Genomic DNA, 17,538 nt, shown 5'->3' on the forward strand with positions numbered 1-17,538 from the left:
GGATTAAGATTTTTAAATAGAAGTAACTTACAAAACTGTTTATCTTTGTGGCACCAGTTGATTTAAAAAAAAAAATTGTCTTCGACTGGAGTACCCCTTTAAGTGTATTGACCTAAGTCAGTGTTTCCCAACCGGTGTGCCTCCAGCTGTTGCAAGACTACAACTCCTAGCAGTGGAGTACCCCTTTAATCGAGAGGTGACCAGTTGTATTCTAAAAATAACCTCTTTATAACCCTGACATTGAATACTAGAGGGGGGCCACATACTACCGCTCACTATATCAAAGACTGGGCCCTGATTTTGTAGTGCAGCGTTTCCCAACCAGAGTGCCTCCAGCTGTTGCAAAACTACAACTCCCAGCATGCCCGGACAGCCTTTGGCTGTCAGGGCATGCTGGGAGTTGTAGTTTTGCAACAGCTGGGGGCACGCTGGTTGGGAAACGCTGCACTACAAAATCAAGGTCCAGTCTGATAGGCCATTCAGGAGTCTAGGAAAGCTGGATAGTAGCCTTCACCGGTTGGGAAACACTGACCTAAGTGGTTATGTCCATCCCCACATAAAAGGCACAGGACACTCAAGAAGATCCTGAACAGGAATCTCCAAGACGTCTGGACCCTTAACTGCTAAAATTATTACTACTGCCTACAAATTCTACAGAAAGTGCCCAATGAACAGAGGTTATAGGTCATAGTGAAATAAAAGCTATCGCAACTGATAGTATATAGAAGATTCAATCCTGAAGGGAAGTCCTAGAAGTAGAGCACAGGCCGGACTATCGGGGGGATGAGCCTGTGTAACTTTGCATAACCTGGAACGATAAGGGTCTTTAATCTGTCAAAGCTGCTGCCCCCGCAGAAATGGGTCTTTAGTTCCAGGTTTCTGGACAAGTCCGGTTCTGTGGAGCCATCTGGACAGAGGACGCAGGAGTCGGGGTGAAGCAGAGGGTCATGGAAGCCATAGTTTTGGAGTCCGGGAAAGGCACATGCGACTGGCAGGTTGTCACCGCAGCGGGTGGCGTTCTTCTGACGGCAGATCTTGGGCCAGGTAGACTGTTTTGGTTTAGAGCAATAGGGACAGTATTGGTCAGGGGGTTGTGGCTCCTCACTCGTGGCTCCCCCTGGATCGCTGTACGTAAGCGCAGTCAGCACAGAGCCCCATAGATACAAGGCCGTAGCTGTGACGCTTTGGCGCCTCTCCGCGCTCTCCTCTTCCGGGGGGCACGGGGGAATGGTCGCACCAGCGCTGGTGATGATCTCTTCTGGTGGGACCGGAACAATCAGAGGCACGGGGACATCTGAAGTCGTCTCCATGACACAGGGGAGAAGCGCCGTGCCGTTCATCTCGACTGTAGCCTTGTGTAGTACGGCGACAGAGGCGAAGAAGGTGGCGACTCCCGTCAGGTACATCAGACTCAGGAGACAGGCCAGCTGCGGAGAAAACGGCAACAAACAAGATCAGAGCGTGAAACAGCAGTCCGGACTTCTATCGGAGGGGAAGCTTTCCTTACCTTGGTCACTTGCTGGCAGAAGTCACTGATGGCTTTCTGCCACATCCCCTGCTCCAGCAGCACGGTCATGTCCGTGTAGGTGAACCAGCCGCGCCTCATACCCTGCTGCTCCGCCACTCTGCAGGATAAAAAAAGATAAGGGATTAGGATCTGACCGCGCTCTGTGAGCATCTCTGGCAGTCCCATAGAGATTGAGCAGAGAAGCAGTGCAGACTTAAAGGGGTACTCCACTGGAAAAAAAAATTATATATATTTTTTTTAATTAACTCGTGCCAGAAAGTTGAACAGATTTGTAAATTAATTGAATCTTAATCCTTCCAGCACTTATCAGCTGCTGTATGTTCCAGAGGAAGTTATTTTCTTTTTGAATTTCCTTTCTGTCTGAAACAGTGCTTTCTGCTGACACCTCTGTCCATGTCAGGAACTGTCTAGAGCAGGAGAGATTTTCTATGGCGATTTTCTCCTTCTCTGGACAGTTCCTGACATGGACAGAGGTGACAGCAGAGAGCACTGTGGTCAGACAGAAAGGAAATTCAGAAGAAATGAACTTCCTCTGGAACATACAGCAGCTGATAAGTACTGGAAGGATTGATTAATAGAAGTAATTTACAAATCCGTTTAACTCTCCGGCTCCAGTTGATTTAAAAAAAAAAAAAAAAAAAAAAACATTTCCAGAGGAGTACCCCTTTAACCTGTTGGGGACAGAGGGTGTACCTATACACCCTCCGCCCACTCCCTTTCTATAACACGGGGCCACGCTGGGGCCACGAGTCATAGCGGGTCGGGCCCGGCACCTAGCAACGGCCAGGACCCGTGGCTAATAGCTTGCGACACTGACCGCGTTGCTGTGCGCTATTAACCCTTTAGACGCGGCATTCAAACTTGAAAGTAAATGAATGCCGGTTAGCTCAGGGGGCTGTTCGGGATCGCCGAGGCGAAATTGCGGAATCCCGAACAGCTGTAGGACAGCAGGAGGGTCCCCTTACCTGAAACCTGGTGTCCGTTTGCCAAATGACTGCTCAGTGCCTGAGATCCAGGCATGAGCAGTCAAGCGGCAGAATCATCAATCAATGGTTTCCTATGTGAAACCATCGATCAATGTAAAAGATCAGTGTGTACAGTGTTATGGGAGCTATAACACTGCAAAAAAAAAAAAAAAAAAAAAAAAAAAAAAAAAAAAGGGAAAAATAAAGTGAATAAAGATCATTTAACCCCTTCCCTAATATAAGTTTGAATCACCCCCCCCCCTTTTCAAAAAAAAAAAAACCTGTGTAAATAAAAATAAACATATGTGGTATCGCCGCGTGCGGAAATGTCAGAATGATAAAAAATATATTGTTAATTAAACTGCACGATCAATGGCATACGCGCAAAAAAATTCCAAAGTCCAAAATAGCGTATTTTTGGTCACTTTTTACATCATGAAAAAATGAATAAAAAGCGATCAACAAGTCCGATCAATGCAAAAATGGTACAGATAAAAACTTCAGATGACGTCGCAAAAAAATTAGCCCTCATACCGCCCCATACACGGAAAAATAAAAAAAGTTATAGGGGTCAGAAGATGACATTTTTAAACGTATTAATTTTCCTGCATGAAGTTATTTTTTCCAGAAGTCCGACAAAATCAAGCCTATATAAGTAGGGGATCAATTTAATCGTATGGACCTACAGAATAATGATAAGGTGTCATTTTTACCGAAATATGCACTGCGTAGAAACGGAAGCCCCCAAAAGTTACAAAATGGCGTTTTTTTTCTTCAATTTTGTCACACAATGATTTTTTTTCCGTTCCGCCGTAGATTTTTGGGTAAAATGACTGACGTCATTACAAAGTAGAATTGGTGGCGCAAAAAATAAGCAATCATATGGATTTTTAGGTGCAAAATTGAAAGGGTTATGATTTTTAAAAAGGTAGAGAGGAAAAAAGAAAGTGCAAAAATGGAAAAACCCTCCATCCCCAAGGGGGTTTAATCGAGAGAGGACCAGTTGTATTCTCCAAATACGGTAACCTCTTTAAAACCCTGACATAGAATACTAGAGGGGGCCACATACTACCGCTCACTATCAAAGGCAACTGAAAATCTGAAATAAAAAGTTTCACTGATAGTCTATAGCAGTGTTTCCTAACCCGAGTGCCTCCAGCTGTTGCAAAACTACAAATCCCCGCATGCCCGGACAGCCTTTGGCTGTCCGGGCATGCTGGGAGTTGTAGCTTTGCAACAGCTGGGGGCACGCTGGTTGGGAAACACTGCACTCCAAAATCAGGGTCCAGTATAATAGGCCATTCAGGGGTTTAGGAGAGCTGGGTAGTAGCCTTTGGCTGTCCAGACATGCTGGGAGTTGTAGTTTTGCAACATCTGGAGGCACCCTGGTTGGAAAACACTGGTCTATAGATATCATGTGACTCACCGGCCCTCCAGCCACTGCAGCACCTGAAAGAATTCCCTCGGTTGAGTGTACAAACTCCAGTCCTGAAAGGAGAAAAAAAATAGTAAACTAAGCGGAGAGAATCTTCTCATTGTTCGACCAAAATAATGACTGAACAATCCTGTCTGTAGCTTATAGTAGCATATTAATTCTTTTAATCCCAGGGGTAAAAATAAGTAAATAGTCCTGTATTCTGTGCTGATCTACAGAGCAGTACAACACAGCATGCCTAGGCCTGTACAGGTACACTGGGTGGGTAAAACTGTATAGGGGTTGTACCTCTCACACAGCTACAGAGGTATGTCAAAAGTCCAGCCTACCTACAGTACAGGGAGGTATTACATGTTCTATACTCTTTACCTGTATTACTGAAGTGTATGCACTGACTGGTGTCTGGTAGCGCCCCCTACAGTACAGGGAGGTATTACATGTTCTGTATACTCTTTACCTGTACCAGGGTTAGCTGCTCCTTTGGACACCAGGTGAGGGAGGCTCCATGTTACTTTTTTAGGACACTGTGTACTGTACTGTACTGTACCCTGAAGAAGCTCCTGTCCTCTACATAGACAGTGATTACAGCTCCAGCAGATCTTTATTACTTTTATATGTAAGGATTTGCTTTATCTGTATTAGTTATCTACTTATTATTCTTTAATCCTCACTTTTTCCTATTTTTGGATGATATTTTGGGGTTTCAGAACCAATCACCAGGTTGCCATAGAGTTATAGTCTCAACATACAATGGTCTCAACAAACAATGGTCGTCCTGGAACCAATTAATATTGTAACTTGAGGGACCACTGTATAGTGAGGGCAGATTTATTACTGAATTCATAGTTAAAGGGGTACTCTGCTACATTACTCTATGAATAGCTCCCCCCTCCTTGAATATCTATGGGCACACTGTAGATACAAGAGTACAGAACTCCTGTATCTTCACCTCTCCCATAAAAATACATGGAAGGGCGTTGTGCTGACCCCGCTACGTGCACGAGATCTCCAGGCAGGACATTGCGGCGGGTCCCAGTGGTCGAACCCAACACGATCAGACACTTATCCCCTACCCTGTGGATTGGGCATAAAAAAGTAAAGTAGCGAAGTACTCCTTTAACTTTATATATTTTAACAATATATTTTAAAAAGGGGCTTTCCAAAGATTTTTCCAAAGAAAGATTTTTTTTCAAGGGCTCAGATTGGCTTAAAAAATAAATGATACAATTAATTTAAGAATTAGTGTCGTTGCCGACAGCCTAAAGTGTTTATGTGAATTTTATCTCTAAGACGACGAACCCTCTCATTACAGTCATTGTTCTAGTTTTTATTTGTTTTTATTTCACCATATCCTGCATGTTTTGTGCTATATTGATCTCCAATTGTCAATATGCTTTATGCTTATATCTGCATATATTTTGGACATTGAGCTTCATGTTTTGGTTGTTAATTTTGGAAAATTGAATTTAAATATACATATTTGACACTTGAGAAAGGGGGGGGGGGTTTGAACAAAGATCAATCAGCCCCCCCCCCCCCCACAAATACACCACTTTGCTGTCAAAAGACCAAGGAGCTTACAATTGCCCGGAGGAAATTCATCTCCAAGTTATTCACTGTCTGGACATCCAGTCTCCCGGCCGCTCCCCACTCGTCGTTGAACACTTCTTCCTCCTCTCCTTCATCGTACAGATACTTACTCGCTACCATCTATAGTGCAAACATAAATGACAGTATAATTATAGGACAATAACATTTTAAGAAATAGTATATTGTCTTCTAATAGGAAAAATATTTGCCAGCCTGTAAACGACTCGTCATGGATGTGTCATACACCAGGTCACATGTACAAGTCACCCGCACCAGGAAGACGGGGAAAACAGGTTGTGGAGCAGTCAGCCCTGAACTGGAAAGTCAGTCATGTGCGCCTGTACTCACCACGGATATGAGGAAAGTGTGTCATGTGCGGCTGTACTCACCACGGATATGAGGAAAGTGTGTCATGTGCGGCTGCACTCACCATGGATATGGGTGCATTCACACCACGTTTTGTACATATGGGTGCCGGATACGGCTGGGGGAGGGGCAAATCGGGCCCTCCCGTACCCCGGGCGGATCAGCCCGTGACTCCATTTACTTTAATGATCCGACCGGAGTCAAACGGTGACTCCGGTCGGCTCAGTTTTGACCCGTATGCGGTTTCCTGACCGGACCTAAATCCGTAGCATACTACGGTTTTAGGTCCAGTCCAAAACCGCATACAGGTCAAAGCTGAGCAGACCGGAGTCACCGTTTGACTCCGGTCGGATCATTAAAGTAAATGGAGTCACGGGCTAATCTGGCCGGGGTACGGGAGGGCCCGGTTTGCCCCTCCCCCCGCCAGATCCGGCACCCGTATGTACAAAATGTGGTGTGAATGCACCCTATGAGGAACAGGTGTAATGTGCGGCTGTATTCCCCATGGATATGAGGTACAGGTGTCATGTACGGCTGTACTCACCACGGATATAAGAACAAGGTGTCACATGCGCCTGTACTCACCATGGATATGAGGAACAGGTGTCACGTGCGCCTGTACTCACCATGGATATGAGGTACAGGTGTCACGTGCGCCTGTACTCACCATGGATATGAGGAACAGATGTCACGTGCGCCTGTACTCACCATGGATATGAGGAACAGATGTCACGTGCGCCTGTACTCACCATGGATATGAGGAACAGATGTCACGTGCGGCTGTACTCACCATGGATATGAGGAACAGATGTCACGTGCGGCTGTACTCACCATGGATATGAGGAACAGATGTCACGTGCGCCTGTACTCACCATGGATATGAGGAACAGATGTCACGTGCGGCTGTACTCACCATGGATATGAGGAACAGATGTCACGTGCGGCTGTACTCACCATGGATATGAGGAACAGATGTCACGTGAAGCTGTACTCACCATGGATATGAGGAACAGATGTCACGTGCGGCTGTACTCACCATGGATATGAGGAACAGATGTCACGTGCGGCTGTACTCACCATGGATATGAGGAACAGATGTCACGTGCGCCTGTACTCACCATGGATATGAGGAACAGATGTCACGTGCGCCTGTACTCACCATGGATATGAGGAACAGATGTCACGTGCGCCTGTACTCACCATGGATATGAGGAACAGATGTCACGTGCGGCTGTACTCACCATGGATATGAGGAACAGATGTCACGTGCGCCTGTACTCACCATGGATATGAGGAACAGATGTCACGTGCGCCTGTACTCACCATGGATATGAGGAACAGATGTCACGTGCGGCTGTACTCACCATGGATATGAGGAACAGATGTCACGTGCGGCTGTACTCACCATGGATATGAGGAACAGATGTCACGTGCGGCTGTACTCACCATGGATATGAGGAACAGATGTCACGTGCGGCTGTACTCACCATGGATATGAGGAACAGATGTCACGTGCGGCTGTACTCACCATGGATATGAGGAACAGATGTCACGTGCGGCTGTACTCACCATGGATATGAGGAACAGATGTCACGTGCGGCTGTACTCACCATGGATATGAGGAACAGATGTCACGTGCGGCTGTACTCACCATGGATATGAGGAACAGGTCGGATGATGAAATCTGCTGCAGGTACTCGGGGTTCCGATGTCGCAGCCTCTCTATGTAGACCAGGGCAAGCATCATGGAGCAGGGAGAGATGCACGCCTCCCTAATGATAGAAGACACATTAGTCAGCTGGGGAGACATAACAGATTGTAACAGGATATAATCACTGATACATGACATGAATAATGTGTTACATAAGATTTGCTGACATATGCAGGTGGAGGATAAATCAGTGGAGTCTTTTGCTAGATCAGTGTTTGCCAACCAGGGTGCCTCCAGCTGTTGCAAAACTACAACTCCCAGCATGCCCGGACAGCCTTTGGCTGTCCGGGCATGCTGGGAGTTGTAGTTTTGCATAAGCTGGAGGCACCCTGGCTGGCAAACACTGATCTAGATGCTGGGGGTCTTAGTACACCATATATAAGGGAACCCCTGGCAGCTGTTTTCGGATGGAGGCAGCGAGAGTAAAATTTTCTATTGATCATATTAGTGCAGATAATGTAGTTACAGTGTTAGGACTAGCGGGGGCTTGGGGTGTCACAGTGCGCGTACGCATACTGATTAGGGATTGACCGATATCGTTTTTTTAGGGCCGATACTGATAATCAGTGGAGGTTAGGGCCGATAGCCGATAACTTATACCAATATTCCGGTATAAGTTATCGGCTATTTATCCCCCCGCGACACCGCTGCAGATGGGGGCGGTGCGGGGCATTATCGGCAAGGTAATTGCCGATACCGATAATGCCCAAAATCGTGATTATCGGCCGATAATCGGTCGATCCCTAATACTGATCCCCCTAACAACATGTCTAATTTAGCAACACTACATCAGACGGCTGTTTCTTTGTTCTAAAAGGTCCAAACTACATTGAGACGTGACAGAAATACTAAACGTCTTTAGAGTAAGAACAAGACTTCAAAGCATCTTCTGAGGAAGACTAAAAAGGAGTATGACTGCAGAAACTGACGACATCGGCGCTTGTTTGTAGTCTGTTACTATGGAGACACATCTTCACGGATATATTCCGGCAGTGGGAAATGAGACCAGCAAGCTTTTCAGAAGCCCCATACAGACCTCTCAATAGGAAAAGTAGCCGCTGCCGACTGCCAACAATACACCAGTCGGGTGTATCATTAAAGGGGTATTCCAGGAAAAAAATATTTTTTATATCAACTGGCTCCAGAAAGTTCAACAGATTTGTAAATTACTTCTATAAAAAAAAAAAGAAAAAAATCGTAATCCTTCCAGTACTTATCAGCTGCTGAAGTTGAGTTGTTCTTTTTCTGTCTGACCACAGTGCTCTCTGCTGACACCTGTCTGTCTCAGGAACTGTCCAGAGCAGGAGAGGTTTGCTCTGGGGATTTGCTCCTACTCTGGACAGAGGTGTCAGCAGAGAGCACTGTGGTCAGACTGAAAAAACGAACAACTCAACTTTAGCAACTGATAAGTGCTGGAAGGATTAAAGGGGTACTCCGGTGCTTACACATCTTATCCCCTATTCAAAGGATAGGGGATAAGATGCCTGACCGCGGGAGTCCCGCCGCTGGGGACCCCCGTGATCATGCACACGGCACCCCGTTTGTAATCAGTCCCCGGAGCGTGTTTGCTCCGGTTCTGATTACGGTCGACCGCGTGACGTCACGCCCCCCACCCCCGTGTGACGTCACGCTCCGCCCCTCAATGCAAGCCTACAGGAGGGGGCGTGATAGTTGCTACAGGGACTGATTAGAAACGGGGTGCCGCGTGCATGATCACGGGCGTCCCCAGCAGCGAGACTCCCGCGGTCAGGCATCTTATCCCCTATCCTTTGGATAGGGAATAAGGTGTGTAAGCACCGGAGTACCCCTTTAAGATTTTTTAATAGAAGTAATTTAGGACTGTATCTATAACAAGGGGGAATCCTCTACGTTTAGAGGAAAGAAGGTTTCTACACCAGCACAGACGGGGGTTCTTTACTGTAAGAGCAGTGAGACTGTGGAATTCTCTCCCGGAGGAGGTGGTCATGGTGAACTCTGTAAAAGAGTTCAAAAGGGGTCTGGAGGTTTGGAGAATAACATCATTGCTGGTTATGGATACTAGATTACAGGGACAGAACGTTGATCCAGGGATTTATTCTGATGCCATATTTGGATTCGGGAAGGAATTTTTACCTCTAGTATGAGGTTTTTTTCCTTCCTCTGGATCAACTCAGTAGGGACTCATTAGGGTTATAGGTTGAATTTGACGGACTATGGTCTTTTTTCAACCTTATGAACTATGTTACAAATAGGTTTACCTTTCTGACACCAGTTGATATAAAAAAAAAATTATTATATATTATAATATATAATTTTTTTTTTCCCAGCAGAGAACCCCTTTAAGCAGTGCCCTAATATGGTCTTATGATTATCTCCGAAGTGAACCTACATGTTAGAAAATGAGCGTCATCACTTTGGATACAGCAAGCTTCCTTATCGTAATGCACGAGGTCATAAAGAGAGTTATGTAATGTGCAGCTCTGAGAACATTGCTCTGGGCAGTGAATTTCTGGTTTCGTAATGTTCTGACGTCATCACAAAGCGGTGTCATGTGATTCCATACCAGCCTCTGGTGACATAATGGACCAACCTCAGCCTAACGTCAACTTCACTCACACGACCTCATGAATCCTACAACGTGTCTTTAGAAAACAAGGAACGTGCTGAGATGTAGAATCACGACAATGGAAGAGAAGCAGATTTAGACTGCGAACTCTTCTCTACTTATACTCACATGGAGCATAGACAGCTCTGCGACATTCATTGTACTGCTGCAGGGTATCTGTAGACTCCGCACTCACCTGGATACATGAGCCGCGTATTTCTTCTGCAGGCGACGGATGGGACTGGGCGCTGCTTTCTGTAGCAATTCCACAGCGATGTCTGAAAAGAGAGAACACACACGCATGACTGCTGGGACTTAACCCCTTAAAGGGGTTCTCTGCTGCTCAGCTTTTTTTTTAGAACAAACTGTCTGTCCTGTGGTCTTACCACCGTCACCACCACCACCGCACCGCCCCGGCCAGAGACCGCCGCCCCATTGCCTCCCCCATTCCCGGTTTTATAATTACCTGTTCCCGCGGTCCGCGCTACTTCTGGCGGCGTCCTAAGCTGTCACTGTGCGCACTGACGGTGACGTCGCGTTGAGGACGTCACTCGTCATTGCACAGCGTAACACAGGATGCCGCAGGAGCCAGAAGTAGCGAAGACCCCGGGAACAGGTAATTATAAAACCGGGAATGGGGGAGGCAACGGGGCAGCGGCAGTCTCTGGCTGGGGCGGGGAGGTGGTGGGGGGTGCGCTGGTGCGGGGCATTATCAGATTATCGACAAGGTAATTGCCAATACCGATAACGTCCAAAATCGTGAATATCGGCGAAACCGATAAATCGGTCGATCCCTAGTCTAAAGGGTTAATACCGGAAATCAGCCTGATTGGCGATGTCCGGTATTAACTGGGACCCCACAGATACGAAGCTTCCGACCTGTGAAGCACGCTCGGGAGCCGGCCACGGTCGTAAATATACATTCGACGTCGTTAAGGGGTTATGATAATTCTCAGGAACTTCTCCCCTATCCACCTATCCAAATGGATATAGGGGATACGTTTTAGATTGGAGGGTCCGAGCGCCGGGGCCCCCCGTGATCTCCTGTTTGGAGTCCCCATGAGATAGCACAGGAGTGCGTCATGACCTTCGTCCGAAGCGGAGGCTGCCACACCCCCTCCATATACTTCTATGGGAGAACCGATCAGCAATCTACAGCTCTCCCAGAAAACTATATGGAGGGGGCTTGGCGGCAAATGTGATGCGCTTCTGTGCGCGCGCATGGGGGCTCCAGACAGCAGATCGCAGGGGGCCCCAGCGCTCTGACCTCCCACGATCCCCGTGAAGAATTGGGATACGTTTTTGAGAATGAGACTTGTCCTTTAAATGGGAAATTACATGAGACTTTAATCCTGTGTTTCCCAACCAGGGTGCCTCCAGCTGTTGCAAAACTACAACTCCCAGCATGCCCGGACAGCCGAAGGCTGTCCGGGCATGCTGGGATTTGTAGTCTTGCAACAGCTGGAGGCGGAAACACTGCTATAATCCAACTAAGATTAATATGGACAATACTAGGAGAAGCAACGATACCGGGAGAGAGTGAGGATAGGGACAAAAAAGCTGCACTCACCGGCCACAGGGCTGGACAGGTTCTCCATTGGGCAATCCGCCTCCCACCCGTAATAGAGACGCTTCCGCACCCGCTCACTCAGCTGGGGGTGTCCAGGCAAAAACTGTACAAAAAAAAATATATATATATAAATAAAAATTACAATGAAGGTCAATTCAAAATAAATTGAAGAGAGACTAAAATCATCCTCAGTATCTCACGCTGCAGAAGCGAAGCGGAGATGTAAGGAGCTGTATGGTGAGAGCCTCAGACTGCGGACCTGCTATTACTGCCCCTGAGGGTACACGGTGGATTGTTACAGTATCCTGACAAACCAAGAAAAAAAAAATGCTATGACACTAGGCCACTGCAGGTACAGCTACACATAATAGAGATAACAAGTGTCCGGCACTTAGGATACATAAATCCCTTCTCACATATGTGCGCGAGTGAATGCCGGCACTATGGTGCAGATCAAGAAATAGTTCATATACAACACAGTCTGTATGAAGAGGAACAATAGAAGAGCGCACTCACCACATGGCCGTAAATGTTGGCACCCCTGAAATTTTTCAAAAAAATGAAGTATTTCTCACAGACAAGGATTGCAGTAACACGTGTTTTGTTATACACATGTTTATTCCCTTTGGGGGAGATTTATCAAAACCCATCCAGAGGAAACGTTGCTGAGTTGCCCATAGCAACCAATCAGATCACTTCTTTAATTTTCCATAGGCCTTGATGAAAAGGAAAGAAGCGATCTGATTGGTTGCTATGGGCAACTCAGCAACTTTTCCTCTGGACAGGTTTTGATAAATCTCCCCCTTTGTGTGTGTATTGGAACTAAACCAAAAAAGGGAGGAAAAAAAAAGCAAATTGGACATAATGCCACCAAACTCCAAAAATGGGCTGGACAAAATTATTGGCACCCTTAACTTAATATTTGGTTGCACACCCTTTGGAAAAAATGACTGAAATCAGTGTCTTTCTATAACCATCTATAAGCTTCTTACACCTCTCAGCCGGAATGTTGGACTCTTCCTTTACAAACTGCTCCAGGTCTCTTATTGGAAGGCGCCTTTTCCCAACAGTAATTATAAGATCTCTCCACAGGTGATCAATGGGATTTAGATCTGGACTCATTGCTGCCACTTCAGAACTCTCCAGCACTTTGTTGTCGTCCATTTCTGGGGCTTTTTGACGTATGTTTGGGGTCATTGTCCTGCTGGGAGACCCAAGATCTCGGACGCAAACCCAGCTTTCTGACACTGGGCTGTACAGTGCGACCCAAAATCCATTGGTAATCCTCAGATTTCATGATGTCTTGTACACATTCAAGGCCCCCAGTGCCAGAGGCAACAAAACAACCCAAAACATCACTGACCTCCACCATATGTCACTGTAGGTACTGTGTTCTTTTCTTTGTAGGCCTCATTCTGTTTCGGTAAACAGTAGAATGATTTGCTTTACGAAAAAGCTCTATCTTGGTCTCATCTGTCCACAAGACGTTTTCCCAGAAGGATTTTGGTTACTCAAGTTCATTTTTGTAAAATGTCAGCAGTGGGGTCCCCCTGGGTCTCCTCCATAGCGGGGTCCCCCTGGGTCTCCTCCATAGTGGGGTCCTCCTGGGTCTCCTCCATAGTGGGGTCCTCCTGGGTCTCCTCCATAGTGGGGTCCTCCTGGGTCTCCCCCATAGCGTTTCATTTTATTTAAATGTCGCCAGATACTTCGTGCTGACACTGATGCTCCCTGAGCCTGCAGGACAGTTGAATATCTTTGGAACTTGTTTGGGGCTGCTTATCCACCATCCGGACTATCCTGCGTTGACACCTTTCATCAATTTTTCTCTTCCGTCCATGCCCAGGGAGATTATCTACAGTGCCATGGGTTGCAAACTTCTTGATAATGTTGCGCACTGTGGACAAAGACAAATCTAGATCTCTGGAGATGGACTTGTAACCTTGAGATTGTTGATATTTTTCCACAATTTTGGTTCTCAAGTCCTCAGACAGTTCTCTTCTCCTCTTTCTGTTGTCCAGGCTTAGTGTGGCGCACACAGACACACAATGCAAAGGCTAAGTGAACTTCTCTCCTTTTATCTGCTTTCAGGTGTGATTTTTTATTAGGGATCGACCGATAACCGGTTTGGCCGATATTCACGATTTTGGACGTTATTGGCAATTACTTTGCCGATAATCCGATAATGCCCCGCCACCTGCACCTTGCTGCACCCCCGCGGCCAGAGACCACAGTGACCGCTCAGGAGGAAGCCGGAGCCAGAAGTAGCGTGGACTCTGGGAACAGGTAATTATAAAACCTGGAATGGGGGAGGCAATGGGGCAGCGGCGGCAGCCTCTGGTCGGGCCGGTGGGGGTGCGGCACGGTGGTGGGGGACAGGACAGGCAGGCGGAAAGAGAAGCAGGTGGCGGCTGTGGTCTCTGGCACCGCAAAAGCCGCTGAAGTTCATTGATTTAAAGCACCCGCTTTAAATCAATGATCTGCAGCGGTGTCGCGGGGGGGGGGGGTGGGTATTAGAGATGGGATAAATAGACGATAACTTATACTGATATTCCGGTATAAGTTATCGGCTAACCTCCACAGGGTATCGGCCCTAAAAAAAACTATATCGGTCGATCCCTAATTCATACATTGTCCACCCCTGTTACTTGCCCCAGGTGAGTATAAAGGAGCATCAGATGCTTGAAACAAGTTTATTTTTCACAATTTTGAAAGGTGCCAATAATTTTGTCCAGACCATTTTTGGAGTTTGGTGACATTATGTCCAATTTGCTTTTTTTCCTCCTTTTTTGGTTTAGTTCCAATACACACAAAGGGAATAAACATGTGTATAGCAAAACATGTGTTACTGCAATCCTTTCCTGTGAGAAATACTTCATTTTCTTCAAAAATTTCAGAGGGGCCAACATTTACGGCCATGACTGTAAGTTCCAGGATGCATGAACACCCCAAGACAGCAGCCATATTGATTGTCACCCAGCTTTCCCAATAACCTGATAAGACAGCCATGCCTGAATATAAAACAATACAGTCCTCTATCAGCACAGAACTGGTTACAGCTGCCCCTTATAAAGGCCAGGATGCATGGACACACCCCCCCATATTGATTGTCACACAGCTTTCCCTGATGTTCTCTGAGGCGGCAGCCATATTGCCAGTCACCCAGCTTTCCCCATGACTCTCCCAGGCTATACAGCCCTCTATGTGCACAGAATGGGGAAGGCCATTCACCACTCAACACCACCACCAAGATACCTTAATCTCCTCAAGAAGCGGCCACACTGGAGTTCACCCAGCTTTGCCACGACCCCGAATGGCAGCCAGGCCTAGTTATAAAGAATCACCGTCCTCCATTACAACAGCAATGGGGAGGAACGTTACCATGACAACCGCCGTGTGACCTGTCACCTAGCTTTTACCAGAATCAGAAATTTATCAACAAAAACTTTATTAGCACTGACAAGAGGCCCCGCGCACTCACCGGGAACTCCATGAAGTCGTGTGTGGGCAGCTGGAAGCGTCCATTCTCCTCCCGGGGGGGATGGCCCCACATGCGGCCGGACAATCTGCGCTCCATGGCGGTGACAAAGTGACGGCGGGGCCGGGGGGGCTGACGCTCTGTACAGGCCGCTCCACCCGCTCTATGATCAGTCTACGGTCAAGGCCGCTCCTGCTACTGCGCTTCCGGGACTAGAGGACAGGGCGGAGCGCGGGGCAATGACGTCAGGCGTTTACAGTCAGGAAGCCACGCCTCCGCACGTGACCGTGACATCACCACCCTAGAGACATAAACCGTTGCAAAACTACAACTCCCAGCATGCCCGGACAGCCAAAGGCTGTCCGGGCATGCTGGGAGTTGTAGTTTTGCAACAGTTTGAGGCACCCTGGTTGGGAAACACACTTAGGCTAGGTTCAGACTACGGAATTTCCGACAGAAATTCAGTCGTAAAATTTCCGTCAGAAATTCCGCTTGCTAAAATGTCTAGTGTAGCGAATGGTTTTCCGTTCACAAATTCACACTTCGGAATTTTTGTGAAGCGTAAAATCCGTTTAGAAATTTCCGCCTGAAGAAAGGCGGTGCCCTTTCTTCAGGCGGAATTCCTCGCGGAACACATTGCAGTTTATGGGAGACTGCAGTGTCCGCGCGGTCCTAGCGCCGACTTATTCAGTCGGCACAGGCGGAACTTAGAATCTCCGGGTGGAAATTTTCTGCCCGGAGATTCCGTAGTCTGAACCAAGCCTTAGGGTACGTTCACACTACGGAATTGCCGCAGAATTTCCGGCCGGAATTCCGCGGGCGCAATTCCGCGGTGTGAACTTTAACATTAGTGTGAAGGGGTTTCCGCGAGACCCGTTCACACTGCGGAATTTCAGCGGCGGACATTTCCGCCGCTGAAAGTGTTCCGCGCGAGGAAAGAACATGTTCATTTGTGCGGAATCCGCTCGCGGACCATAGCCGTCAATGGTGACGGCTCAGTGCCACGCGGCCCTTGCGCCTAAGTCTCTTCGGCGGCGGCCGCCAGGTGGAATCTCCGCTCGCGGAATTCAGACGCGAAAATTCCGTAGTGTGAACGCACCCTTAGGGTGGGTTCACACCACGTTTTTGATAAAAAAAACGGATTCCTCAAAACCTGACTAAACTGTATCAAAACGTGTGTACAAAGTTTTATCTGTATACGGTTTGAAAAGTGATGTCCGGTTGCATCCGTTTTTTAAGAAAAAAAACGCATACGTTTTGAACTTTTCACTCCATTATGAATAAAGTTTCACTTGTTTGATTGAAATTTCAAGAAAAAAAAATTGCAAAGTCAAAAACCGTATGGTGAAAACTGGACATACAGTTCTGTACGGTTCCCATTGACTCCCATGTTAAAAAAAAAACGTATACGGGTCAATACAGTTTTTCACCTGGACCAAAAACCGTGGTAGGCCACGGTTTTCTGTCCAGAAAAAAAAAGTAAAAAACCGTGTGGTGTGAAAAACGGAGACAACCGTATACATTATGGCGCGTACGGTTTTGAATGGAAAGTCTATGGACACGGTTCTGTACAGTTGCATACGATTTAAAAAAAAAAAAAACGTATCCAAAAACTGTATAGAAAATCGTGGTGTGAACCCACCCTTAGGGTGGATTCACACCACGATTTTACTATACGGTTTCATTAAAAAAAATACGGTTTTTTACTTTTACTTTTTTTTTTTACGGACAGAAAATCGTGGCCTACCACGGTTTTTGGTCCGGGTAAGAAACAGTATTACACCGTATAAGTTTTTTTTTTTTTTAACATGGGAGTCAATGGGAACCGTACAGAACTGTATGTGTGTACGGTTCCATCCGGTTTTCACCATGCGGTTTTTGGCTTTGCTCAGTTTTTTTTCTTGGAATTTCAATCAAACAAGTGAAACTTTATTCATAATGGAGTGAAAAGTTAAAAACGTATACTTTTTTTTCTTAAAAAACGGATGCAACCGGACATCATTTTTCAAACCGTATAAAAATTTGTCCACACGTTTTGATACAGTTTAGTCCGGTTTTGAGGAATCAGTTTTTTATCAAAAACCTGATACGGGAACTGTATAGCAAAAACGTGGTGTGAGCGCAGCCTTATTACTGTTTGGCAGGCAGGCCCCGCCCCTTATGTCTCCAGTTTTGCAACAGCAGGAGGTCCCCTGGTTAACCCCTTGAGGACACAGCAATTAAAAAAATTTTTGCGTCTTCGTTTTTTTCCTGCCCGCTTTCTAATAGCCATAACGCTTTTCAATTTTCCACTTACAGACCCTAATAAGGACTT

General features: G+C 46.6%; 1 protein-coding gene across 2 annotated transcripts; it reads right to left on the reverse strand.

Annotated features, from left to right (window-relative positions):
• Nucleotides 1-449: 449 nt before the first annotated feature.
• CNPPD1 (cyclin Pas1/PHO80 domain containing 1) lies at nt 450-15,420 on the reverse strand. Of its 2 annotated transcripts, none has more exons than XM_056536854.1 (8): nt 15,228-15,420; nt 11,750-11,852; nt 10,376-10,457; nt 7,536-7,656; nt 5,510-5,638; nt 3,920-3,981; nt 1,508-1,625; nt 450-1,427 (listed from the first exon to the last, which is right to left on the reverse strand). In XM_056536854.1, exons 1-8 carry the CDS (start codon nt 15,321-15,323, stop codon nt 750-752), a joined length of 1,389 nt encoding a protein of 462 aa, XP_056392829.1. In that variant the 5' UTR covers nt 15,324-15,420; the 3' UTR covers nt 450-749. The 2 variants fall into 2 exon arrangements, with proteins under 2 accessions (XP_056392829.1, XP_056392830.1); XM_056536855.1 differs by lacking the exon at nt 15,228-15,420 and adding an exon at nt 15,002-15,160.
• Nucleotides 15,421-17,538: the final 2,118 nt, after the last annotated feature.

The sequence above is a fragment of the Hyla sarda genome, chromosome 8 (genome assembly GCF_029499605.1).
Source record: "Hyla sarda isolate aHylSar1 chromosome 8, aHylSar1.hap1, whole genome shotgun sequence".
In the NCBI taxonomy this organism is placed as follows: Eukaryota; Metazoa; Chordata; class Amphibia; order Anura; family Hylidae; genus Hyla; species Hyla sarda.

What these genes read in the sequence shown, in the direction of transcription:
- CNPPD1 (XM_056536854.1), bottom strand. Translation starts at nt 15,323, where the DNA reads ATGGAGCGCAGATTGTCCGGCCGCATGTGGGGCCATCCCCCCCGGGAG. An exon ending in TGAATTTCCTCCGGGCAATT is followed by an intron (nt 3,982 to 5,509) that starts GTAAGCTCCTTG and finishes TTCTCCTTTCAG; the next exon opens with GACTGGAGTTTGTACACTCA. An exon ending in TCTGCCAGCAAGTGACCAAG is followed by an intron (nt 1,428 to 1,507) that starts GTAAGGAAAGCT and finishes TTTTCTCCGCAG; the next exon opens with CTGGCCTGTCTCCTGAGTCT.